Source organism: Canis aureus, chromosome 4, assembly GCF_053574225.1.
Source record: "Canis aureus isolate CA01 chromosome 4, VMU_Caureus_v.1.0, whole genome shotgun sequence".
NCBI lineage: Eukaryota > Metazoa > Chordata > Mammalia > Carnivora > Canidae > Canis > Canis aureus.
The window spans coordinates 6,184,711-6,212,545 of NC_135614.1; the positions used below are offsets into that span (position 1 = coordinate 6,184,711).

General features: G+C 40.5%; 1 protein-coding gene, 1 long non-coding RNA gene and 1 other non-coding gene across 3 annotated transcripts; all 3 read left to right on the forward strand.

Annotated features, from left to right (window-relative positions):
* Positions 1 to 4,164: 4,164 nt before the first annotated feature.
* Positions 4,165 to 20,627, forward strand: TOMM20 (translocase of outer mitochondrial membrane 20). Its single transcript, XM_077894453.1, has 5 exons — positions 4,165 to 4,415; positions 10,032 to 10,078; positions 12,535 to 12,616; positions 16,348 to 16,490; positions 19,371 to 20,627. The coding sequence occupies exons 1-5, from the start codon at positions 4,295 to 4,297 to the stop codon at positions 19,413 to 19,415; spliced, it is 438 nt and encodes a 145-aa protein (XP_077750579.1). The 5' UTR covers positions 4,165 to 4,294; the 3' UTR covers positions 19,416 to 20,627.
* LOC144312101 (uncharacterized) lies at positions 4,604 to 7,573 on the forward strand. The gene is made up of 2 exons (XR_013377535.1): positions 4,604 to 7,157; positions 7,414 to 7,573. It is a non-coding gene; the product is annotated as an uncharacterized LOC144312101 (long non-coding RNA).
* Positions 4,703 to 4,837, forward strand: LOC144313190 (small nucleolar RNA SNORA14). Its single transcript, XR_013378913.1, has one exon. It is a non-coding gene; the product is annotated as a small nucleolar RNA SNORA14 (small nucleolar RNA).
* Positions 20,628 to 27,835: the final 7,208 nt, after the last annotated feature.

The window sequence follows — 27,835 nt, forward strand, 5'->3', positions numbered from 1 at the left end:
TCCAGGAAAACTTGGTATTCTTAAATTAGTGTCATGCAATAGAATGAAACAGTCATTCAAAAAACCCCATTTAAAGGATATTTTCTAATGAAATATGGTAAATAAGTCATAAAATTCAACAAGGGAGAGAATACCATTTCATTTTCCTTGGACTCAAGCCTATGCTGTAGATGTTGGCCCACTCACAGAACTTACCAAGCGGCCTCTGTGCCCAGGAGGGAGGGGTGGGAGAAATCCAGGAGTGCTGAGTCTTATGTGTATCACTTAGGTAGGTGAGGGGATTGAGAAACAGTGAGTTATTACTGATTATTTTACTTTAAGATTTTTTTTTTAAGATTTTTATTTATTCACGAGAGACACAGAGAGAGAGAGAGGGACAGAGACATAGGCAAAGAGAAGCAGGCTCCATGCAGGGAGCCGGATGTGGGACTCAATCTTGGGACTCCGGGATCACACTCTGGGCCAAAGGCAGGTACTTAACCACTGAGCCACCCAGGCATCCGTAAGATTTTTTATTTATTTGACAGAGTACAAGCTGCGGGAGGAGCAGGGAGAGGGTGAGGGAGAAGCAGGCTTCCCACTGAGCAGAGAGCCTGATGTGGAGCTCGATCCCAGGACCCTGTGATCATGACCTGAGCTGAAGGTAGATGCTTAACTGAGCCACCCAGGTGCCCCATTATGGATTATTTTTAAAATCCTGCCTTTTGGGCATAGCACCAGGAAAACCTACTAGGTTAAAATATAATTTGTAGAAATTAGAGCTCTTATTTTCCCGTATCCAGAGAGTAGATATTTCATGTTTAGCATCATCTTAGCATCTAGTTTTTCATAAGTATGGTTCAGTAAATACTACTTGATAATCCTAAGCATTTTTCCATATGTTTCAGTTAAACTTACATAAAGATACATTGCCTATAGACTTTATAGACTATCACTGTAGGTAAAGACTATATGGTGTATAATCTTCTTGTATCTTATAGTGTATATATTGGTGTACATTATATTATGTATAATTTACAGTGTACATATAAGTTTGTATAATTTTAGTCTTTAACGTAGAGTGCTCCTTTTGGTCTCTAGGTTTTTATGTAAAGAGCCCTGGACAGGAGCATAGGGGCATCTGGTTCTTTTTTTTTTTTTTTTAATGGTTCATGTAAGGGCTTTATTTATTTATTTTTATTTTATTTTTAAAGATCTTATTTATTCATGAGAGACGCAGAGAGAGAGAGAAAGAGGCAGAGACACAGGCAGAGGGAGAAGCAGGCTCCATGCAGGGAGCCCAACGTGGGACTCGATCCCAGGTCTCCAGGATCACACCCTGGGCTGCAGGCGGCACTAAACCGCTGCGCCACCAGGGCTGCCCGGGCATCTGGTTCTTGATCAAGCTCTGGGGCTGTGTATGCATAACGTGGGACCAGCCTCTCAACCTCTTCATCTAAATATCTTGATTGGTGAAGTAAGGGGCATGGACTAGAGCAGCATTATCATTGTTTTTGATTATGATCTGTTGTAGTAGCTTTAACTTTACTTTGCAACCAGTACAAACATGGATATATTTAACTGACATGAAAGTTGCACATGACAGTACTTGTCCTTACTACACATGTTGTTTTCTGATCTGTGTATGTTTTTAAAGATTTATTGATTTGAGAGAGAGAGAGAGACAGTGTGAGCAGAGGGAGTGGCAGAAGGAAAGGAAGAGCAATCTCAAGAAGACTCTGCACTGACCGGGGAGCCTGATCCAGGACCTCAGCCAAAACCAAAAGCCAGATGCCCCACTTCCTGATATTTTAAATCCTATTTTATTAATAACAAACACTAGTTATGATCCACTGAGGGTATTCTACAACCCAGTAAGGATTTGACTCACAAGTGCATAGGGGATTCCAGGCTGTTTCTGTTTCAGGATTCTTCTGTGCTCGTGTTTTACAACAGGTGTTTTAAAATGTAGAGTGCTTAAGGGACAAAAGGGCGATGTTGCTCTAACTATGCTTTCTATAAACATACTACCTGGTCTACTTTATGTCATAGGTCTGACCTGAACATTTACCTCAGGTTTACTTACTATGCACAATACAGGGATAGTTCTTCGTTCATTCAGGAGTCATAATCTAATGGCCATATAGTCTGTTTTCAAGAGGCTGGAGTGCTAGTCCTCATGTCATCTGTGTGGCCTTGGATAAGTCTTCTGTTTCAACATACCTGAGGCTCAGGGTATACCTCTAACAGCTGAGACTGACAGCGTTTTGGAACAGAAAAATCAGAATGTATGCGTGCAGTGCATAAGGGAAAGCTTTTTGTGTTACTCTCTTCTGTGTAAATCTCAATTGTTTGCTTTGCTTTGGTACATAATGCACACCATTCCCCATCCTCCACCCCAGTCCAGGCAATGCATACCTTTGGTCCAATTTCCAGTCTTCCATAGGGTCTCAAGTTCATCGTCACTTAAGCATGAGGGCTTTCCTGGCCTAGGTTAGGGCCTCCAGCTAAATGTTCCTATAAGTACCCTTGCAATAACTTCTGATACCAACTATCCAGAGTTATGAAGTCTGCTTCATAGGTTAAGAGCACAGTTTTCTACAAGATTGCCTTCAGACACCAGACAAAAATTTGGCTGGGAGGCGGGGGGGTCCTCCAGGTCACTTTATGACCAGCTGGCTACTAGTTTGGGAGTTTCCACTACCCCTTCAGGTTCAATTTAGCTATAAGGACTTCATTCAGGAACATGTTACACTTTTTTTGTTTTTGTTTTTTTTAAGTTTTATTTAAGTAAGCTCTTCACCCAACATGGGGCTGGACCTCACAATTAGGAGATCAAGAGTCTCATGTTCCTCTGGCTGAGCCAGTCAGGTGCCCCAGGAACGTGTTATACTTTAAAATTACAATTTTATTATAGCAAAAGAAGTACAAACCAGTCACAGGGAAAGACATGGAGAAGTCTGGGAAGGTTTTGTCGTCCCCTCCCAATGGAGTCCAAAAAACTTCACCCTCCTACCTAGCACAGGGCACACTGGTGTATTATCACATAGAGTATTGCCAACCTAGGAGGCTCAGCTGCTTCTGGGTCTTGAGTTTTTATTTGGTCTCATTATGTCAGCCATGGGCCATGAAGTTCAACTCAATCTCCAGCTTCCTCCCCTGTAATCAATCCCTTGCCCTCCCCAGGGATGTCACCTGGATCAAAGCCCCAACCCTCTAACCACATGGTTGATCCCTCTGGCCTGGCCAGCCCCATCAGGAGGCTTCTCAGCATAGTCTTGTCAAGGGCTCAAGGTAAGAGCATTGCTGTCACTTCAAGGGTTCAAAAGATCCCTCACGTTTATTACACAACCCTGTATATGCCTTCTCTTACCCCTCTCTATGTTTGTAAGGATTTTATTAGTTTATGAGAGACGGGGTGGGGGTGCAGAGGGAAAGAAGCAGGCTCCCCACTGGGCAGGGAACCCCGTGTGGGACTCGATCCCACAACCATGGGATCACGATCTGAGCCACAGGCGGATGCTTAGCCCCTTAGCCACCCAGGTGCCCACCCCTCTCAATTTACCGGTTTTCTATGCTTTCTGGTCAAGGTTTTGTCTTAAACAACCATGTTGCCAGTGACTGTAAGACGACTCATGTTTTCAATTTTTTTCAATCTCCTTTCTCCGTTATTTTTCCAGGAAGTGTCCAGCTTCATTTTCTTCCTCCCTTCCTGAGAGTATACTGCAATGTTCTTTTGACACCGAATCACTAGATTATGTTGCTTGCTGCACAGCGGATGTGAGTGAACTTGAAAAGCAAATTCTGTCCTAATCAAAAGAGCCGCAGGTTGCCTCGTTTATAGAAGAGTAAGACGAAGCATCTGTCGTCAGCCCCTTCCACCTTTGTCTGAACAAGCACGCGTGTCAGCTGCAGAGTCCTGAGTGCGTGCCGCGCAGCCACGCGCCACCTTGCTACGTCACTCTCAGCGGCTCTAACAGCAGCGCGAGGCCACCAGCAAACCCCGACAGCGACGCACGCCCGGCCCGGAGGCGCTGGGCGACCGCGCGTAGGCCCCCGCGCAGGCGCAGAGACGGCGCGGGCGCCGCGGCTCAGGCACCGCCGCGGCTCAGGCACCACCGCGGCTCAGGCACCGCCGCGGACTCGCGCAGGGCCTCGCGCTGCTGGGCCCGGAAGTGCGTGCGCTCGGCCTTTCCGCGCCCTTCGCGGCGAGCGTCAGGTCGTAGCGGCGTGGTCCGCGCCGAGGGGTCGCGCCAACTGCTGCTCCGCGGGCCCCGCCGCCGCCGCGCTCGCCCTGCTCCTGGGTGGAGGGAAGATGGTGGGCCGGAACAGCGCCATCGCCGCCGGTGTCTGCGGGGCTCTTTTCATCGGGTACTGCATCTACTTCGACCGTAAGAGGCGGAGTGACCCCAACTTCAAGAACAGGCTTCGAGAACGTGAGTGGGTCCTCTGCCCCGGGCCGCAGCGCCCGCCCGCCGCCGCCGCCGCCCCTGGCCCCTGGCCCGCCCCCGGCGACCTGCACGGGTCCCTCCATTTTGGACCGACGCTTTTTCCCATTTTGTGTTCCCCGACCGCTTGCCGTCGGAATGCACGGTCGATTGTGTCATTCGGGGGGGTGGGGGGACTCTCTCCTTTGAACCGCTCTATGTAACTCGAGAGTCGTGTGTTTTGTATTTTGCGAATCGGTGCCCGACACCGGATCCGTACATCAACGGTATCGTTGCCGCATTCTTAAACCCTCTTGGTAGCTTCCCTAAAAAGGCTTCCAAGATATGAGTGAATGCTATAGAAATTGCAGGGGAGTCCAAAGGGCTGCGCTTCCCATGTGGTTCAGTCTTATTTCATACCTGCGACATCTTTTAAGCGAGTTTTCATGAGGGAAATCGTGTCACCAAGACCTTCGTGGTCTTTACATTTCGAAGGCCTCCGTATTAGCAACAGTGGAAGAGTAAATTTGTTGGATAAGAAATATTTTTATGACTTATCTAGGTTGCTCAGTCAAAATAATCTCTAAAATTAAAATTGAGGGGCACCGGGGTGGGTCAGCGGGTTTAGCATCCAGCTGTTGGTTCCAGCTCAGGTCATGGTCTCAGGGTCGTGAGTTCCCTCTCGAGCGCGGAGTCTACCTCCCTGCCCTCCTTTGCCCCCTGCCCCTCCCCACACTTGTGTACTTTCTCTAAAATAAATGAATCTTAAAAATAAGATTGATACGTAAGGTATTAAAGCCCAGAAGGTATGAAGGTGTGATTATCCTCATTTAATTAAGCTCTAGTAAGATATTTCAAGTGTTCAGAAGCCCCACGTGGCTAGTGACCTACCCTCTTGGGGGCATAAGATGATCTTAAATCATCTAGAACATGACATCTAATTCTAGCTGTCATATGTTTTAGGAGGGAAGGGATACAGAGAATTTATCTTATTTACAGTTAGATAGATTAATGGAAGGAAAGCCATTTTGGATTCAGACACTCATTTTTCCAGGCTTGGGTTAGTCATAGATCAGCTGTGTAATTTTAAACTTGCTTAATCTTGATTTTCTTTTTTTTTCTTTTTTTTTTTTTTATGATAGTCACAGACAGAGAGAGAGAGGCAGAGACATAGGCAGAGGGAAAAGCAGGCTCCATGCACCGGGAGCCCGATGTGGGACTCGATCCCGGGTCTCCAGGATTGCGCCCTGGGCCAAAGGCAGGCGCCAAACCGCTGCGCCACCCAGGGATCCCAATCTTGATTTTCATAGCTGGTAAAATCGGGTAATGTCCCCTGCCTCTGGTTGTTTTTGTGAAGACGCTGTGTGAAGCACTCACCATCATTGCCGACAAGAGAAAGCCCTTCCAGAAATGCTGGCTCTAAGCATAGCTAGAAATTTAGATCATTTTCGGGTAGTTTCAATATTAGTTGGAGGGATGGTGGTGGTGGTTTGGCTACAGAGCTTAGTAAAGAATGGATTAAGCTTTTCTTCCTCTGGAAACACTGTAATCTGGTCATTAGAAACCTTGAGAAAACTAATTTTTGGTTGAGGAAACCGTAAGAGCTGTCATTTTAGACAAATTGGGAGATTATTTTCAAAGTCCCTTTTCCATCATCTTCAGTCCATAATTTTTTTTTTTTTTCCTGGAGTTAGTGGCCTAATGATTTCAGTGGTCAGCCTTGAATGATGAGTAACCTTGGGCAAGCGACTAAAACTTTCATTTCCCTCTTTTGTGAAATGTTCTAGTATGTAGGGACTTTAGTACAGTCCCTGGCATGTGGTAATAAATGGATGTGAAAGAATGTTTATAAATATAATTATTTGTTGATACTTTCTTTAGGAAGTAAAATTTTTATTCAGAGTGATTCTGCAATCTGTAAGTTCATGTTTTATGTGTATGTTTGAAAGTAGACAAGATCTGTTTTAACTTGTTAGGTTTATATAGTAGCACTTGGGATTAATTTCTAGGTAATAACTGAGTCAAGGCTTGATTTTACTCATTGAATGTGTAATTCCATGGTTTTTCAGTCTATTAGTATTCTTCCCTTATTACAGGGATAGTATAATATACTGATAAAATAACAAGTAAATTGTTTTATGAAACTAAAGCTAGAAATTTAATCTTATGCTAGAAATTAAAGCAACTAATCAGTCTTAAATTTGGTATTGGTATCAGTCAGACATTCAAACACAATCACTCTCCACTGAATTAAAAAAAAAAATTGTAAGATTGATAGTAATGGAAACTAAGTTTCTCTCTAGTGGGTTTCATTATTATTTTTGTCATTTTCCAGAAATCTGGCTTAGCAAATTCTGTTTATTCCACTAACTTGCCATGTTCATTTTGGAGGTCCCTTTTCTTTTTATGGGAATGTGTTCACTTCTGTTAGAAGGGATAGAAGGAGGGACCCCTGGGTGGCTCAGTGGTTTAGCATCTGCCTTCAGCCCAGGGTGTGATCCTGGAGTCCTGGGTTCGTGTCCTGCATTGGGCTCTCTGCATGGAGCCTGCTTCTCCCTCTGCCTGTGTCTCTGCCCCCTCCCCTTCTCTCTGTCTCTCTCATGAGTAAATAAGTAAAATCTTAAAAAAAAAAAAAAAAAAAAGAAGAAGAAGAAGGGATAGAAGGTAGTGGAAGGATAATAAAGTATCTCCCAAACTGAGAAGATACTTTGTGGCTGAAAAATGAAGCTGATGACTCCATACACTTTACAGGTTTTTGCAGCTTATTTTGCAAGGGGAGGGGTGGGCAGATGACAATCCGGCTGCACAGTTGCTCTCCACAAAGTCCAGACCTAAGTCCACAGATTTTATAGAGTGAGGGCATTAACAGAAATGGCATTGTTGCAAGATTAAAAGGTTCGCCCACACCTCAGAGGATTTGCATGCACCCAAATGACAGCTAACCTTTCATTAGATATTGTGGCACTGCCTGTGTCAGGAAGAAGAAATGCTGTGTTCTCTCTCACAGATTCATGGAAGGCCAAAGAAAGACTGCCCCATTGTGGCCTTGGGCCTTTCTAGGGTATGTACATGAAACTCCAAGGGACCAGGAACACAAAGTCTCCAGAGAGGTCAGCCAGTGCACATGTGAACAAGATGGAAGGCCAAAGATGGAGTCGTATTGTCGGTCAGCATTGTTACAGCTTCCCTCTAGCATATGGAGGCGATACAGAATAATGTTTGAGGACACGTGTTCTGAAGTTCATCTGCTTGGCTTTGAATTGTCCCTCTCCCTGCTTAATAGTTACGACCTTGGTAAACGTTCTCATCTGTAAAATGGAGCTCATAGTAGTACTTGTTTGAGTGTTACTGTGAGGATCAAGCAAGCAAATTAATAGCCTTTAGAATAGTGTCTGGCACGTGGCATCTAAAACTTGCTGAGTACTTACCCTCAACTTCTCATTGTTCCTTTGCCTTCAGGTCTGCTGCTTCTGTGTAGCAGTAGTGATATTTAGTAATTAATATAGTATAGTAGCATTATTCTGTGCCTAAGGATACCCTTAAGCAAATTGAAGATAGAATATTATGTGTTCTGTGTCCCCACAGTTAGTTCCCTGAAGATGAACACCCATGAAAGGTAGTTTGTTAGAAAAATAGGCAGTCTTCAAAATTACATATAAGATCAGCCTATTTAATGTATATTTCTTTGTTGAAGCAGCTAGAATTTAATCCTTAGAGTGGTAGCACTTTAGAAGTTTTCGGGGTTCGAGTTGGCAAGAGGTACTGGTGTGGTTAAACCCAGTTTGTTAGGGTAGAAGAGAAAAGTTTCCTGGACCACAATAAATTAACTCCTCTCCCTGCAGTTAGGTGGACAGGTCACTGTCTCTTTAGTCATATATTGAGACTTGGATTTGTAGAATACATTAAGGTTTTCAGTGGACATTTGCTTGTTTTCTTTTTTTTTTTTTTTTAAGATTTTTTTATTTACTCATGAGAGACACAGAGAAAGAGGCAGAGAAGCAGGCTCCGTGCAGGGAGCCCGACGTGGGACTCGATCCTGGGTCTCCAGGATCATGCCCCGGGCCGAAGGTGGCACTAAACCACTGAGCTACCAGGGCTGCCCTTGTTTTCTGAAGCTTTTGTTCCTCACAGTAAAGTTAAACATGCCTTATTTTTAGAGAGTTTAAGAGATTTGCTAAAGTCGCAGAGGTAGTAAGTATTAGAGCCTTAACCTTTCTTAGCTGTGCCACAATCTCCACATCACTGTGACTAGGGAAACTTACTGTAGGTATTTAGCATAGCACAACTTCAGCTGAGTTGCTGGTAGTGAACTATCTCAATACCAGATGCTTACTTGAGACCATTATTGACTCCTCATATGGCACATTGTAAACTAGACCATATTAAAAAATACATGGATGAACTAATTTCATTTTCACAACAACTCTGAAGCATGTACCATTCTCGGGCCAGTTTTACATATGAGGAAAGTGAGGGACAAGTTACCGTAACCTGCCCAGGGTCTCACTGACACTAAGAGCTGGGATATAAACGATGTTCCTGCTTCCCCTGTGCTAACACCCTTTCACATGGAGCATATTATTAGATAGCAATTTTTTTTTCTTTGAAAAAAAATTTTTAAGATTTTATTTTTTTAAGATTTATTTATTGAGAGAGAGGGGGGAAGGCAGAGGCACAGGCAGAGGGAGAAGCAGGCTCCATGCAGGGAGCCCGACCTGGGACTTGATCCCAGGTCTCCAGGATCACACCCTGGCTGAAGGTGGCACTAAACTGCTGAGCCACCCGGGCTGCCCCCTTTGAAAACATTTTTAAAAGATTTTGAGAGCACGCGTGAATGCAAGTGGGGGCTTGGAGCAGAGGTGAACTAAGAGGGACAGTTGTATTGTCCTGAGTGCATAGCCTGACTTGGGCCATCCCACAATCCTGAGATCATGACCTGAGCCAGAAACCGAGAGTCAGACGCTTAACTGAGGCCAACCGGGGGTCCCATTAAATAGCAACTTAAGATACTGTTAGGGTCTTTTACTGATTTGGCTTAAGGGTTTTAAAATTTTTAATGTCACTTACTTTGGAGATACGTAGTTTTTTTCCAAATCAAAAGACCAAAAATTGAGCAAGAGTGTAGGCAGAAGTTTTTTCTTTTCGTCAGCCAGCAGGAGTCAAGAATCTTGCAGTGCATTTCTGAACACTGTCCTCCTACCTTCTCATTACCTGGTTTAGGAATGTCAGATAGCTTTCAACATTCAGGAAAGATTGAATCTGTTATTTATATTTCAGTAATAAAAGTTTCTCACGGCAATGGCTTCTTTGCTTGTGTTTTACGTTTCCCTGTGGAGCGGGGCTTGCTCTGCTTGTGGCAGTTAATCAGCTGTTGGAATCGTCTCCATCTTGAAAATTGCTGATCTTGGTGCCCCAAAGGGAAGGTAAAAGCTCTTGCCCAGAAATGTCATATTGTCCATGTACAGCTCATTGATCAGAACCCTGACCCTGAGAATTCAGGAGACTAAGGAAGTAAGAGAGCCCTACTCAGCATTGTTTTGCAATAGAATGAATAACTGCCACCGTTTGATTTCTTTTAATTCCCATTTTAATAATGGTAAAATGAAAATACTCCATTTCTTGCAGGAAGAAAGAAGCAGAAGCTTGCTAAGGAGAGAGCTGGACTTTGCAAGGTAATCTGTTTTTTTTTTTTTTTTTTTATATTATATATTTTATAGAAAGAATAATTTTACAAATTACATCAAAGGTATTTCGACAAAGCTGATTGATACCAGACACTGATTTTTCTATTTTAAGGTATAATTTGTTGTTTTTCGGAATAGTTAACTCAGTTCAACTGCAGATTGTTTGGTCTATCATTATTTCCCCCTTGTTGGCCCAAACAGCAAGACAACTTACTTACTACATGAGTGTTACTTTAGGGGAAATAAGATGATAGTCTCTAGAAGACAGTTCAAGCTTTCTCACTCAGCTGCTTCAAAGTAATACAGTAAACATTTATTAATTTAATTTTCCTGGCAGCCCTGGTGGCTCAGCGGTTTAGTGCCGCCTTCAGCCCAGGGTGTGATCCTGGAGGCCTGGGATCGAGTCCCAAGTTGGGCAGAGAGCATGGAGCCTGCTTTTCCCTCTGCCTGTGTCTCTGCCTCTATGTCTCTCTCTCTCTCTCATGAATAAATAAAATCTTTAAAAAAATAATAATAATGATTTAATTTTCCTCCCTTCAGCTTCCTTTAAAAGAACCACATACTATTTGCTTCAAAAGTTACACCAGATTATTCATACTACTGATCCAGAATCCTAACACATGGCAAATTTAACCTTGATGTAATAGGTACATGCAGATAAAAATCCTTTTGGGGGGATGCCTGGGTGGCTCAGCAGTTGGGTGTCTGCCTTTGGCTCAGGGTGTGATCCCACGGTCCCGAGATCAAGCCCCATACTGGGCTCCCTGCATGGAGCCCACTTCTCCCTCTGCTTGTGTCTCATGAATAAATAAAAATCTTTTAAAAATCTTTTTTTTTCTTTTCATAGATCCTGTGTTCATAATTATTTTTTTTAAAGATTTTATTTATTTATTTATTTATTCATGAGATACGGAGAGAGAGAGGCAGAGACACAGGCAGAAGGAGAAGCAGGCTCCATGCAGGGAGCCTGACGTGGGACTCGATCCCAGGTCTCCAGGATCACACCCTGGGCTGCAGGCGGCGCTAAACCGCTGCGCCACCCGGGCTGCCCCATAATTATTTTTAATGACTACATAGGTTTCTCTGCTTGATTAAAAAAATGTTTTTCTTTTTCATTGAAATCCGTTCCATTGTTGGATTCCCAGGACTTGGACTACAGGATCAGTGATGATTCTTTTTAAAGAAAGTTGAGGCTAAGAAAAATTAAATCAGAAAATGTTATATTTTATTATTTTGAAATAAGAAATCAACACAGCTAAGTAACTGGACATGATAATAGTGAAGTGAAACTGGGAAGCAACCACTTTGTCCCATTATGTCCAACTACCTTTCTGAACTATGTAGTATGTTCTTAATGTTTCATTAGCCTTTTCTTTCTAAGGACAACCTAAGGTAGATAAAGACATATACATCAGTATGTATTTTTAGATACAGGCATAATCAAAACCTAGGCTGAGATAGTTGATGAAAGATGCCTCTACTTTGAGAAATTTAAGTTTTTCATCTGTATTGGTATAATATTAGTCAGAAACCAAAAACTTCCACTAATAGAAGTCTAGGTTTTTTAAATAAAATAGGACTTTTTAATAAGTAGGTTTATGTTTTTTTAATGATAAGTCATAAAGCTGATTACCATAGCTGGTAATATGTAACAAACTACAAAACAGGGACACAGGAATGGGAACTTATTTACATAAAGCTGCTTTGTAGTAGCTGCTTTTTGTAGCAGTTTGTAATAGCAAAGAAATGAGAATTAGCTCAAATGTGCAACAACTACATCATGATTAAGCAATCCTATATTCCTTCAATGGAATATTCTATTACCATTTAAAATAATCCTGTAGATACATGTAAAATCTATTCAGAATAATGCTGGAGGGCAGCCCCAGTGGCTCAGCGGTTTAGCGCTGCCTTCAGCCCAGGGCATGATACTGGAGACCCAGGATGGAGTCCCATGTCAGGCTCCCTGCATGGAGCCTGCTTCTCCCTTTGCCTGTGTGTCTCTGCCTCTCTCTCTCTCTCTCTCTCTCTCTCATGAATGAATAAATAAAATCTTTAAAAAATAAATAAATAAAAATAATGTTGGATCAGAAAAACAGTTGACTCTAGTTATATAAAAATCTGTAATAACAACAATCACATTAATGTAAGTATGCATATTTTACGATAGAGATCGTTGTACTCCATTTTTTACTTTAGGTTTGATGCACAGCTTTCTGAGAACTGTTCTAGTATCAGTTTGATCATTAAGTATTTTTTTCTTGTATTCATTTAAATGTAGATTATAAATTAATGCTTGTAAGTATTAAAGAGTAAATTTCTTTTTATCGTTTTTTATGAGTTACTCAGTTTTTGTTGTTTTGTTTTTAGTGTCATGATTTTCTGTGTATTGATTATATCCCCAGCATGATTTTGATATTATTTATTATTCTATTTCCAAACAGTTACCTGACCTTAAAGATGCTGAAGCGGTTCAGAAATTCTTCCTTGAAGAAATACAGCTTGGTGAAGAGTTGTTAGCCCAAGGTAATATTCATTAAAAGACTAAGAAATTAGAATTTTTCACACTAATATAAATTTATAGTGATAATGGGATTTTTTTTTTTTTGTGTGTGTGTGTGTGTGTGTGTAGTGGAGCTTTTATTTTTATTTCTTAAATATTTTATTTATTTATTCATGAGAGAGAGAGAGAGAGAGAAAGGCAGAGGGAGAAGCAGGCTCCCTGTAGGGAGCCCGCTATGGGACTCGATCCCTGGACCCGGGGTCATGCCCTGAGCCAAAGGCAGACGCTCAACTGCTGAGCCACCCAAGTGTCCCATGTAGCAGCTTTTAAAAAAGGTTTTCTAAGTATTTCAAGACAAGTCATTTAGTAATGGGAGGATTATTTTATTTAAGGCTGGTTCTAGGGGTTCCTGGGTGGCTCTACCAGTTAAGTGTCTCACTCTTGATTTCAGCTCAGGTCGTGATCTTGGGGTTCTGAGATTGAGCCCCATGTGGTCTCTGCTTGGGATTCTCCCTGTCCCCTGCCCTGGCTCATGCGGTCTCCCACGCTTGCGTGCTGTCTCTCTCTCATTCTCTCACTCTCTAAAAAAACTAAAAAGACTGGCTCTAGAAAAATACTTCTCATGGATCATCATTGTCCATAATGTTTTGAGTGAGTTTGAAGTTTATTTGCTATATGATACAGATACTATGAGTAATCTTTACAAATGAGGGTTGTGTTGTTTTTTTTTTTTTAAGCAGTTCAGAGAATATAGTCGTAATATGTAAATAGTAACTGAATATGCTTCCTCAACTTCTTCATGTAATCTTCAGGTCTTTTCCAATATTTATTTATTGGAAAGAGTGGCTAATGTAAATCCCAGAGAAGGTTAATTTACCTGTCAGAGCCATACAGTGAGTTTATGGTGCTTGATTTCAGTCAGTGATACGAATCTGATCTAGAGTTTAAGCTTTTGTGCTTTATGTATTCAATTAAGGACTAAGGATTATTTCTTTAAAACATTACTATTACGAAGTTAAAATGATCAAACAGGCCAATTGGAGAACTAGAATCGGTAGAGTCTTAAATGTATTTGTAAATTTTTAGTGTCAAATTAGCTTTTATTTATTTATTTTTAAAATATTTATTGAGATAGACTTTCTGCCTGGGGATAGGGAGGAGGGGCAGAGATAGAATCTTAAGCAGGCTCCATGCCCCAGTGCAGAGCTGTTTAGCTCCATTCTTTAAGGATTCTTTAAGATCATCACCTCAGCTGAAATCAAATCTGATGCTTAACCAACTGTGCTACCCAGGTGCCCTCAAATTAGCTTTTATTAGAAAAATAGCTTCGAAGTATTTGCTATCGTTGATAAAAATGGTTTTTCTTATGCTCATTGCTGTATCACAGACTTAGTATCATGAATGTCATTTGTGATTTTTTTGTTTTGTTTTTATGGAAAGAATTAAAGGTTTGAAGTGGTGGTGACATGTTATTTTTTGTTTTGTCTCCTCCTTCCTAGTAATTTCTATGCGTTTTTTGTTTTTTTCTTTAGGAAATAATTATCTTCATTTGGATGGCATAGTAGGCTGATAATATTTACAAATAAAAATGGAAATGTCTTACTAGAAAGTAATTTTGGCTTTTTTACCTCATTACAATAAGAAAAACCTGAGATTTAATCATAGGGTAATAGTAAAGCACTTAAATCCTCATAGAGCTCATTTTATAGACTGTATTACTGTCCTTCTCAAACTGAAGCTAACAGCTTAAGTCAACAGATGGCCGCAATGCACAGTAACTCATGGTGGCTGGGAGGAAGGACAGGGAAGAGTTAACTCTTTTTCCTAAGCTCATATTCTACACTTTAACTCCACACCATCCAGAGGGTTACTTAACTCTACCAAGTTGCCTTTCTTCTGGTGGAAACTACCAACCAAACCTGAGGTTGAAGAATCAGGTTGGTTAGTATTAGGGGAGAAAGTCAACATCTAAGTAAACCATAAACCATGTAAAGGTGTAAGTTATTTAGGCAGTGAACTTCATTGCTTGGCATGGCCTCCACCATCTAGGGTCTTCCATAAGCATATTCTGTTAACTGAACCAGATCTCATCTCAGGATTGATGTGAATGGACTCAAGTCTACAATGTAGAGAGGAAATTGTATTGAGTTGCTATGGTGGTTCATTGACTATTTCCAGTATATTTAGAAATAATAGGAGGTGTCTTGGGATTCTGTGTTTTACATATAACAATCCAGTAGCTGCTCTGATTTCATTTAATAATCAGAATTAATATCCCCAGACAACAGTGTTGCAGTCCCATATATTGCCTGTAAATTCATTGGCTTGAGAATTCAGTGGCATCTTAACTTCTAAGTCAGTGGAGCCATTGTGTCCTCTCATGGAAGTCCAAGCCCATGCAAAAGACCTAATTCTTTTGTATTTTCCAATTTTAATAAAATCTTTTAATGCTTTGTAGAGTTTTGCTTTATTCAGTTTGAATATCTCAGTCTTTAGATTTTCCCAAGTGAATTTTTTTTTAAGATTTTTTATTTATTTATGAAAGACACAGAGGAGAGAGAGAGGCAGAGACACAGTCAGAGAGAGAAGCAGGCTCCATGCAGGGAGTCTGATGGTGGGACTTGATCCCGGGACTCTGGGATCATGCCCTAGGCAAAGACAGACACTCAACCACTGAGCTACCCAGGCGTCCCAACAAGTGAAATGTTATAGCAAGGCAATTCTTCTTCTTCACATGCCATCCTCAGTTCCTTTATTAGGTCACATTCTTATTCAGGGTTGGAAAACTGTGTTTACTGGTTTATTATAAAGGATATGACTCAGGAGCAGCCAGATAGAAGAGATGCATACGATGAGGTGTGCGAGGATGGGTGGGCAGGACATGAGAATCTTCTACTGTCTCTGGATGCACCACCCTCTTAATACCTTGATGTGCTCACCAATCCAGAAAATAATCTTTTTTAAAAAAGTAATATGTCCATTGTAGGATAAGTTTTAAAAGTCCTATCACTCAGAGTTAACCTCTTTTTGCCACCAGCTTCTTGCCACTTCCATTAGTGTGACTGTTTTTCCTACTAGCGTTACTTAAAAGTTTTTTTCTTTCTTGTATTTGCATGTAGTAACATTTAAAATAGTATAAGGATTAGTCTAAAGTGAATTTGGGCCCCCTTTCCTCCTCAGTTCCCAATCTTTGGGTTCTTCTCAGAAAAGTTGGGTTCTGGGGCAGCCCAGGTGGCTCAGCAGTTTAGTGCTGCCTTCAGCCCAGGGTGTGATCCTGGAGACCCGGGATCTGGTCCCATATCAGGCTCCCTGCATGGAGCCTGCTTCTCCCTCTGCCTGTGTCTCTGCCTCTCTCTGTGTGTCTCTCATGAATAAATAAATAAAATCTTTAAAAAAAAAAAAAAAAGAAGAAGAAGAAGAAGGGTTCTGTAGTTAGCAATTTCTGTCTAATACACTGTTTCAGAAATATTGTAAGTCTGTAAGTAGGAATATAATTGGACATTTTTACACTTTAATTTCTCCCCTTTTTAAATGTGTTTTGAAGATACTTTCAATACTTGTGATCTGATTTATTCTTAGTAATGGTTTAATAATATCCAGTTATATATACGTATTATAGATTACTTCCAAGGTTTTACTTGTGTGATATTTTTGGTCAGTATCACTTAGAGATATAATGAAGGCTTTAGAGTTGAATTTTTGACAAAGGCAAAGGCTTTCCAGGTCACATGTTATTTTTACATAAATCTTTCAGGCGAATATGAGAAGGGTGTAGACCATCTAACAAATGCAATTGCTGTGTGTGGACAGCCACAGCAGTTGCTGCAAGTGTTACAGCAAACTCTTCCACCACCAGTGTTCCAGATGCTTCTGACCAAGCTTCCAACAATTAGTCAGGTAAGGATTTGAAATGTTAATAAAAGTGGGTAGAATCTGAGAATTAAATATTTTAGGGACATTGATATTGAAAAATTAGTCTAGTGTACATTATGAAATTATGAAACTTATCTTGGAATCAAAGTAGAACTAGAGATAGCAGTGCTTGAAACTTTTCTTCCCCTAATAATATTGACGTGATTGGGCATAAGATCTAGTTGTTGTGCCCCTACGTATGGGTCAGGAAATAAGTCTCATAGTACTAAATCTCAGGCCTTCGTATTTCAAATTAGTCCACTGTCAGCTACTGAACCTAGGTTTCTATCAACTTTTGGGAGCCCATGCGTTCAGTTAAGTGGCCAGGCGCAGAGGGCAGAGGAGCCAAGATGGCCTACCCTGAGATTATATCCTAAAGGATTGTGGATATCCTCTGACCTCACTTGTCTAAAGGCCCCAGTGCCTCTGCTTCTGCCAAGGTGGACTTTGAGCTTGGAGCTATTTGATTACATCTGCGTAAGACTATATCTAACTTAAGAATTGATTAAAATGCATTCTGTTCATTTTTTAAATCTTTTCCAGGGAACCAAAATGAATCTATTTTTTGGAATAGTTTATTCGTGTATTAATTTCCATAGTTGGTGTGATTAAAAATTGGTTGATTCTTCAAACTGATGTATACTCAGCTATTTTGGAAAGGGACTATTTTCTTCTGAAAATAAAGGCCCCAAAGATTTAAAGGAAAGAGTTGGAAAATCAAAGATTTGGTCTTAATCCTTTTTATTTGTACTAATGTGATTCCTAGTCTATCTAAATCAGATTTCTCAGTTTAATATTATCTGCTCTTGCAAAGGCAGCATAGCATAGTGCTTTTGGAAGATGGATCTGAGAGTGAGGTCTTTTGAAATATGGATGAGTTCAGGATGAAGCCTGAACTCCTCTTTATAAAAATGGCCTCCTTTACTCCATTAACTCATGTTATCTGGAAATATTTTCAAATGCTAATTTTGGAATTACTGTATTCCTTCTTATATGATGACTGAGTATTTTCAGGGTAAAAAGGGAAATGTTGGGAGCATAGAATGACAAGTTAAGCACTAATCAGTATTCTCAGTTTATATGAGAGTGAAAAGAGATCTTAAATTCTTTTTGGTTTTAGTTACATAATTGATTAATATGTAAAAGAGTATAATGTTAACCCTCCTTGGATTTTGAAATGGGACCGGCAGTAGTATGGTCATTATTTTCTTTGATAACAGTGTCTAACAGTGTTAAATGATGAAATCTTAGAGTGGGTAAACTTTAGCAAGGTTTGATTCTTTGAATACAAAGGACATTTTTTTCCCTTAAAATTTTTTTTTTTGAAATTGACGTATTGTTGACACATAATATTACATTAGTTTCAGGTGTTGACAAGTCTGTACATTATGGTCTTACTAGGTGTGGCACAGACAGACATTATCTGCCTCACCATACAATGGTATTACATGATAGAGTATATATTCCCTGTGCTGTACTTTTTATCCCTGTGATTTATTCCTTACATAACTGGAATAAGTTATTCCTGGACCTCTCACTCCCCTTCACTTGTTTTGCCCATCCCCGTAACCCACTTACCTTGTGGCAACCACCAATTTGTATTTATGAATCTCTTTCTCCTTTTTTTCTTCATGGTTTTTAGATGCCACATAAAAGTGAAATCAGATGGTGCTTATCTTTATCTTAAGGAAATAACACTTAGCACAATGTCCTCTATGTCCATCCATGTTGCAGGTAGCAAGATCTCATTCTTTTTTACAGCTACATAATAGTTCGTTGTATATGTATACCACTTCTTTATCCATTTATCCATTGATGGACACATAGTGTTGCTTCCCTATCTTGGCTATTGTAAATAATGCTGCAATGATGTAGAGGTGCATACATCTTTCCAAATTAGTATTTTCATTTTCTTTAGGTAAATAACCAGTTGTGGAATTACTGCACCATATGGTATTTCTATTTTTAATTTTTTGAGGAACCTTTATACTGTTTTCCACCGTGGCTGTACCAGTTTACAGTCCAGGCAATGATGAGTTCCTTTTTCTTCAGTCCTTGTCAACACTTGTTATCTTTCTGGTTCTGGGCATTCTGAGAGGTGTGAAGTGATATCTCATTGTGGTTTTGATTTGCATTTCCCTGATGATTAATGGTGTTGAATATCTTTGCATATGTCTGTTGGGGAAATGTGTATTCAGGTCTTCTGCCTGTTTTAAATTGAATTATTATGTTTTTTCCTCCATGTTAGTTGTAGTTCTTTATATATTTTGGCTATTAACCCCTTATTAGATACATAATTTACAAATACCCTTCAGTAGGTTGCCTTTTCATTTTGTTGGTTTACTTTGCCATGTAAAAGCTTTTTATTTTGTGTGGTCCCAGTGGTTTATTTTTGCTTTTGTTTTCTTTGCCTGAGGGGACATACATAGAAAAAGGTTGTTAAGGCCTTTGTCCAAGAGATTATTGCCAGTGTTTTCTTTTAGAAGTTTTATGGTGTCAGGTCTCACATTTAGGTCTTTAATCCATTTTGAGTTTATTTTTGTGCATGCTGTAAGGAAGTGGTCCCATTTCATTCTTTTGCATGTAGCTGTATGGTTTTCTCAACACCATTTATTGAAGACACTCTTTTCCTATTGGATATTCTTGTCTCTTACAAAGGACTTTTAAAAATTAATTTTTGGAGGGGATGCCTGGGATGGTTCAGCAGTTGAGAATCTGCCTTTAGCTGAGGGCATGATCCCGTGGTACGGTATTGGAGTCCCACATCAGGCTCCATGCGAGGGGCTTGTTTCTCTGTGTTTCTAATGAATAAATTTAAAAAAATGTTTTTTAAATAAAATAAAAAATTTTTCTTTTCTCTTTCAGAGAATTGTAAGTGCTCAGAGCTTGGCTGAAGATGATGTGGAATGAGAAAATGTCAACATAATCTCAATTAAAAATATTTTTAAAATCTTAAGTCAGAAGATGAGCAGCTCTGGGGGAGTAAGGGCAAATAGGCTTGTTATGGACTGTCCTATGCTGAAATCTACCAAAGTTAATTTTTACTTTGTGTAGATCCATTCATCTGTTTTATTTATTTTTCCCAGTGAAAAGTGTATTTTGATAGAAAGCGTTTTCATTTTATAAATACACTATGAGTTACCAAAATATCATGGATTTATTTTATTCTTAAAACGTGCAATTAAAAAGTGTACATATAACATCACTACTTATATTAAAAATACTCAGTGCTTAGTTTTGAAAGATAGGCAAAAAAGTATAAGAGAAAGCTGAAGAATGCACGTTTTTTTAAGCTAATACACTTTGCTCTAATAAAACAATTGGATGGAAACTTTTGTTTATCAAAACTGAGCATTAAAAATCTTGAGAGATTATTTCTTTCCATTTAATCTCTTAAATATGTGAGATTTGCTGCTGTGCTGTATCAATTCCTCCCTCCCTGTGTATTTGTCTTGAAATGTTTTGTTTAAATTGGTGGGCTTAATGTGTTCTGGATATTTATCTCTTTGTATTTAGATGTATGTAGTTGCAATTAGCACCGGGAATTAGATCTATGTACATCCTTAATCTAGCCATGTGAGCTTCACCAGTTACTGTCTGCCCTCTTTCCTCAAACAGTAAGGGAATTTGTCTGCTAATTCAGAGAAGTGTCCCTTTTAGCTTTTAATTTATTTGGTTTTATTCAGCATCTTCAAATCCACCTTCTCCTGAGGTATATATTTGTTTGGACAACCAGGCCTTGCATTATTTTTACTCTGAAGTTTGCATGCTTGCCTGACCTAGTATTTCTAAACCCACTTCCCCTTTTTAAAAAAGATCTAACTTATGTTGCTTTTCACTGAAATTATATGGTTCTGTCGCTACTCTTGTAAATCTGAAACTTAACCTGTAGGGTAACTGGGATGCTAAGCTTGTAAAATGTTCTCCTTTGCTTTTATCTTCAGTGTATCTCCTTAATCCTCTTTCAATCTGATTCATTTATCTTGTTATGATGAGAATAAGGTGTAACCTTGTGACTGAAGACTTGCAAAGAATGGAGATGTTCTCAAAATAGTGACATGTCATCTGTAGTCACAGATTGCACATCAGGTCTGAGAATAAAGATCTTGGTACTTACTGTCATCTGTTGAACTGAGTAACAATTCCTCCCTGTACACATTGCCTTTATTCTGTCTAGAAATCTGGAGAGATCCCGAAGACTTTTTCTTATGTACTTGTATATTTTACTTAATTTACTTACAAGTTGTCCTTAACCTTAACCTTGGGTTTATGTTGTAGTTGGGATATAGAGGAAAGAATTTGGAGCATGGTTTTAAGTTTTTGCTTCTGGACAACCCCACAGCCTTTGGCAGTCACATACATCTCTGAACTTACCCCTAGTATTCTCATCTATCAAATTAGAACATCAGACTACGTAACTCAGACACTTAAGACTTCCTTGTGTACCTTCCAGGTTCATGATCCCTCATCCTTAAGCAGCATGCTGCTTTTTTTTTTTTTTTTTTTTTTTTTTTTAATGACACCCCGTCTGTGTCCTGTCCTTCGGTGGGGATAGGGAGATAACCAGTGCAAAAATGCTGCTTAGCCAGTTTTACTAATAGATCCCAAATCCAAAGCAGTGTAGTGGTGATTGGTCGGTCACAGAGCTAAGAAACAGTCTTTTGTCCTATACCCACCACCACCACCACCACACCTATCCAGAGGGAGTATTCAGACCAAAGGCATTCAGAATATAGGTCAGAGTTATAGGGGGTGGGATGGGGGAGTAAGGGACAGACAGCTCAGAAAGAAGGAATGGGCCAAGAAAAGGACTGGCTGGAGGGTGTGAGCCGTCAGCTTAGACTCGGAGGAGGGTATGAAGACTAAATGCCCTTTGAGAATTGTGTGATCTGAGCTAGCTGGGTACCACTTGGCTTTGTGAATAATAACTTTGATCTAATGCTTGTTGAAAAGATTGTGATATCTTTCCAGTATAGTTGGTTATGCATTTTCTTATTTAAATGATAGCTTTTGTGCTTTAAAATTAGGTGCCACTTTTGAAAGTTAGTTGTGTTTGGTTTGGTTTGGTTTGGTTTGGTCTGGTTTGAAATTTAAAAAAAAGCCTAGGGACGCCTGGTGGCTCAGTGGTTGAGTGTCTGCCTTCAGCTCAGGGCGTGATCCTGGGGTCCCAGGATCAAGTCCCATATTGGGCTCCCTGCATGGAGCCTGCTTCTCCCTCTGCCTATGTCTCTGCCTCTCTCTCTCTCTGTGTCTCATGAATAAATAAAATCTTTAAATAAAAATAAAAGCCTAACCATGGTTTTTCCCCAGGCGTTTAATTGCTGAATACAGTTTCTTGCCTAAAGTTTTCCATGGTGACGGAACCAGGAAGTAGGGGTGATGCCAGCCAAATGGTGCTGAAGCCAAGATTTAAGAGCGTGATGACAGCCTGAATGTGCCCATGCACTAATGTTGCACACTTTATAAAGTCTTTGGAATTTGAAATCTGTATCCGTGCACCGTGGTGTCCTTCCTTGGGAAGGGTTCTATAGTTTGATTCCACAGTTTGTACCGGAGGTGAAAGTGCACTTAGAATGGACTGGCAGTGTCCATGCTGTCCTGTCAACAGATAGCCACAATCTACATTCACATTGAATTTATGTAAAGTACATAGAACTTGACCCAGCAAATGTTGGGAGTCATCTTACCCCTTAGAAAGTTTGGCAAGGGGATCCCTGGGTGGCACAGCGGTTTGGCGCCTGCCTTTGGCCCAGGGCGTGATCCTGGAGACTCGGGATCGAATCCCACATCGGGCTCCCGGTGCTTGGAGCCTGCTTCTCCCTCTGCCTGTGTCTCTGCCTCTCTCTCTCTCTCCGTGTGACTATCATGAATAAATAAATTAAAAAAAAATTAAAAAAAAAAAAGAAAGTTTGGCAAGGGCAGCCCCGGTGGCGCAGCGGTTTGGCACCGCCTGCAGCCTGGGGTGTGATCCTGGAGACCGGGGATCGAGTCCCACGTCGGGCTCCCTGCATGGAGCCTGCTTCTCCCTCTGCCTGTGTTTCTGCTCTCTCTGTGTGTGTCTATGAATAAATAAATAAAATCTTTAAAAAAAAAATAGTTTGGCAACTTTCCACTTGCTGTTCTGACCTTGTTGAACCAACTTAGAGACCACAATATTAATGAGATATAGAAAAGATTTTGAGAAAATTGGAATAATCATGCAGATGTTACACAAAATTTTCTTTCTTGTGACAAAAAAAAAAAATGCACTTTTACTATTGCTTGTGCCTCAACTGTAAATATTAAAGGGCCTGGAGAGTGGGATGCCTGGCTCAGGGTGTAATCCTGGAGTCATAGTATGAAATTTCTTCATCAGGCTCCCTACAGGGAGCCTGCTTCCCCTCTGCCCGTTATTTCTCATGAATAAATAAAATCTTTTTTAAAAAAGGGGGCTTGGAGAAATTTTTTTTCAGTGTATATTTGCAGAAATGAATTCTCAGTTTGACTCAAAGTAGTGTACCTGTTTCTAGGCTAATATCCTTTGGAGAATGTTGACATTGTGCAGCTTCTCCCAGGAAAATGCACGTTTGCTTTTGACTTCAGGAGATTCACAGATCCCAGGTTAAGCACCTGTGCTTTCAGGTCAGGAGATGAGGGTTCTGTGTAATAGTGGGTTCCCAACTTGAGCAGATGCCTGGAAGCAGTGTTAAAGCACATTGTTGGGCAGTAGGTCTGGGCCAGGAGCATATTGCCAGTACTACTTTTTGAAAGATTGATTTGGTTTTGGAGAGAGTATGAGCAGGAGGAGGGGCAGAGGCAGATAATTTAAGCAGACTCCATGCCCAATATGGGGCTCTGTCTCAACCCCAAGATCATGACCTGAGTTGGAATCAAGAGAGGGATATGTAGCCAACTGGGGCACTTTTTTTTTTTTTTTTTTTAAGATTTTATTTATGAGATACACAGAGGCAGTGACATAAGCAGAGGAAGCAGGCTCCCTGATATAGCAGGGAGCCTGATGGACTCGATCCCAGGACCTTGGGATCACGCCCTGAGCCAAAAGCAGATAGATGTTCAACCACTGAGCCACTTGGGCGTCCCTACTTTATTGTAAGTGAACTATGTTCCGTGTTCAGGGCTTGAACTCCAACCTTGAGATGAAGAGTCATGTATGTGCTCCACTGACTGAGCCAGCCAGGTGCCCGTGATAGCATGTCTAACAAATTTGGGTGGTACTGCTGGTCTGCGGTCATGCTGTGAAGGTGACCTAGTGACATTCGATGATAGTGTAGAAAACATAAATAGGAAATTATAGGATGGCAGCCATATTAATGTCACATGATACACTTTAGCACTCTGCTCTAAAAATGAGATGTATAATTAAAAAGCCAGCTAACTCGTGGTAGAATGTGATTAAGAACATCCAGCACTCATTTGATAATGATCTGAAGCATAAAGAGCATCAATTGTCAGACTCTATATTCAAGATAGGACATTTAAATGTGTTTTAGGATTTTTTTCTGTAAATAGCTCATCAGCTAGACACATCAGATAAGCAGAAATTAATTCCCTAAGCATGTGGATTTTAAATTTTTTTACTCCTTATTTGTGTCTTCGGGCAAATCAAACAGATTTTTCTCCTTTTTTAGATAACAGGGTCTCCAGGACACTATATATGTAATTTTCCCCCTTCACTTCTAAGGGCTTATAGCTGTGTTCTGGAAACAGGAGGCATTGCAGAGGTCCTAAGTTCTTAATTTCTATTGGTATTGAAAGAGGAATCATATACTTGCAATCATACTAGAGCTAGGGGTGGGGAGTGGGCTGTGGAGGGAGAAGAAACGAGACGGTTAAGCTGGAGCTTGATCTGAAAAAGATGTGCCTGGTATTAAGCAGTGCCTCCATGTGGAATGTGCCAGCATGTGATCTGCACATTCAGGGAAGAACAACTGGATCCCAATCCCACTGGAACTTCACTGAGATCTTCAAATCCATGTAGCCCGGTCTTTCTCTTTGTTGACTAAGGAAGTGGATAGACTGAACCAAACTGGCTTTTTTAGTTTGTACCTTGGTAGAGTGGGTAAGTTTGAAGCTCTCAACCAGAACCTATCTCAGTTTACCCAGAGTAGCATGAGAGAGTCCCTGGACAGGTTAAACAGGTTCATTCAGTGACCTCTGGGCAGTGGTCACATCGTGCACGCAGTTGCTCACCCTATTCAGCATTTGAAGAGGACAACTTTATGGTCTTAGAGACAATTGACGAGCCGATTGTGTCAATATACCATGTTTATAGAGAGCCCTGTGCTAGTTTTCAAAGGCTTCCTCTGCCATTAGGACTCCAGTAGCAAGTATAGAAACCCAACTCTAATTAGCATAAGAAGTGGTATTTGTTAGTTCCTGGAAAAGCAGATCTAGCTAGCCTCTTGTGTTCGATTAAGCACCCCAAACCAGGACAGCTCCCTCCCTCTCTGCATCTCCCTGTGCTGCTTTGACGTTAACATGTCAAAGATGACAAACACTTCCTGGGCTCAAAAATGTATTCACTCAGACTCCTTATAGCTTCCTACAATAGCAGTTCCCCTTTTACAGCTTAAGAAACCTGCTCCAGGTTGCACAGGAAATGGAAGATTCAGGATTTTTTCTCCTCCTTATTGAAGTATGATTTATAACTTAAAATTTTGTACACTTAAGGTGTACAATATGATATTCCACAGATATCCACAGTGTCTGTGGACGTGATATGAGTACCACCATCAGGCTAACATCTCTCACCTCCCATAATTACCTCTTCAGGCAGGTGATGTGAGAATACTTAAGATTGGGCAGATTGCAAGTGTACAATACTGTGGTCCTCGTTGCTGTACATTAGATCTCCAGAACTCACCCGTAACTGAGAATTTCTACCCGTAGTTCAACATCTCCCCAGTTCCTCTACCCTCTTATCCCTGGCAACCACCACTCTGCTCTTTCTAGGAGTTTGGGTCCACCTATAAATGAGATCATGCAGTATTTGTCTTTTAATTCCTGGCTTATTTCACTTACCATAATATCCTCCAGGTCTATCCATGTCTAAAATGGCAGCATTTCCTTTTTTTTTTTAAGGCTGAATATCCCATACACACACACACACACACTCACACATATCTGTCACACTTTATTTATCCTTTTATCCACTGATAGACATTTAGCTGCTTCTCTCATCTTGCCTCTTGTGAACAATGCCGTAATGAACTTGAGAATGCTCTTTGAGGTCGTGATTTCATTTCTTTGGGATAATACCCAGAAGTGGGATTGCTGGATCATCTGGTAGTTATGTTTTTTAAGTTTTTGAGTCCTCTTCATACTGCTTTCCAGAGTGACTATACCACTTTACAGTGGACTCCCTTTTCTCCACACCCTTGCCAACAGGTACCTGTTGACTTTGGTAATAGTCATTCTGTCAAGTGTGAGGTGTTAGTGTGGTTTTGATTCATATTTCCCAGATGGTCAGTGATCTTGAGCAACTTGGCCATTTGTATGTCTTTGGAAAAAAAAAAAAAGTCTCTTCAGGTCCTTTTCCCATTTTAAGGTTGGATTATTTATTTATTTTTGCTATTGAGTTGTAGGCGTTCCTTGTGTTTTTTGGATATTAATCCCTTCAGGTAGGTGTTTCCCAAGTATCTTTTTCATTCCATTGGTTGTCTTTTCATTTTGTTGATGGTTTCTTTTGCTGTGCAGAAACACTTTAGTTTGTGCGGTCCCATTGTTTATGTTTTCACTAAAAACATTATGAAAATAATAACTTGGCTTTCAAAATTCTGAATTTCATCTTTACAATTGTTCTTCTTTTTTTTTTTTCTTAAAGATTTTATCCATTTGACAGCGAGCACTCAAGTTGGTGGAACGGCAGACAGGGAGAGGGAAACAAATGGAGAGGGAGGCAGAGGGAGAAGCAGGCTCCCCACTGAGCTGGGAGCCTGACATGGAGCTCAGAAATGGTGCTCGATCCCAGGACCCTGGAATCATGATCTGAGCCAAAGGCAGACACTCAACTGACAGAGCCACTCAGCCACCCCTATGTTTCTTACAACATTTTGAAACCAGAATTCTTTTTCAAGTCTCAAAACATTTTAGTAAATTTCTTTTTGTTGTTGTACTTTTTTTATTGAAGCATAACTGACATACAAAGTAATAGTTCCAGGTGTACAACATGGTGATTCAACAAGTCTACACATCGTGCAATGCTCACCATAAGTGTGGTTACCATACAACATTATTACAGTATTGACTATATTCCCTCTGCTGTGCTTTTCGTCCCCGTGACTCACTTATTTAATTAACTTATTTATGTTTAAAGATTTTATTTATTTGAGAGATAGGTAGAGCACAAGCAGGAGGGAGGACCAGGCTCCCCGCTGAGCAGAGAGCTCAACATGGGGCTCGATCCCAGGACCCTGGGGTCATGACCCAAGCTGTAGGTAGATGCAGCTGACTGAGCCACCCAGGTGCCCCGACTTACTTATTTTATAATTGGAAGTTTGCACCTCTTAATCCCCTTCACCCATCCCCCACCCACCTCCTCTCTGGCCACACCACCACTGTGTATTTATGAGTCTCTTTCTGTTTTTCATTTGTTCATTTGGTTTTTTGGATACCACATATATGTGAAATGGTATTTGTCTTTCTCTGTCTTACTTCACTTAGTGTAATACCCTCGTCCATCTTATGTTGTGTATGTGTTTTTTTGCCATCAAATGGCAAGATCTCATTCTTTTTATGGCTGAGTAGTAGTCTGTTTTGTGTGTGTGTGTGTGTGTGTGTGTGTGTGTGTATATGTATATATATATATATATATATATATATATATATATATATATATATACCACTTCTTTATCCATTCATCTATTGATGGACACTTAGTTTGCCTCCACATCTTGGCTATCATAAATTATGCAGCAGGGAACCCAGAGAGGTGCACACATCTTTCCCAATTAGTATTTTCATTTTCTTTGAGTAAGTACTCAACAGTGGAATTACTGGATCATTTGGTACTTCTGTTTTTAACTTTTTGAGGACCCTCCATACTGTCTTCCACAGTGGTTACACAAATTTACTTCCCACCAACAGTGCACAAGGATTCCCTTTTCCCCACATCCTTGCCAACACTTGTTACTTCTTGTCTTACTGATTCTAGCCATTCTGACAGGTGGGAGGTGACATCTCATTGTCTTGATTTCATTTCCCTGATGATGAGTGATATTGAGCATCTTTGCATGTGTTGGGAAAATGTCTGAAAAAATGTCTTCTTTTCAGACCATCTGCCCGTTTTTTTTTTTTTTTTAATTTTTATTTACTTATGATAGTCACACAGA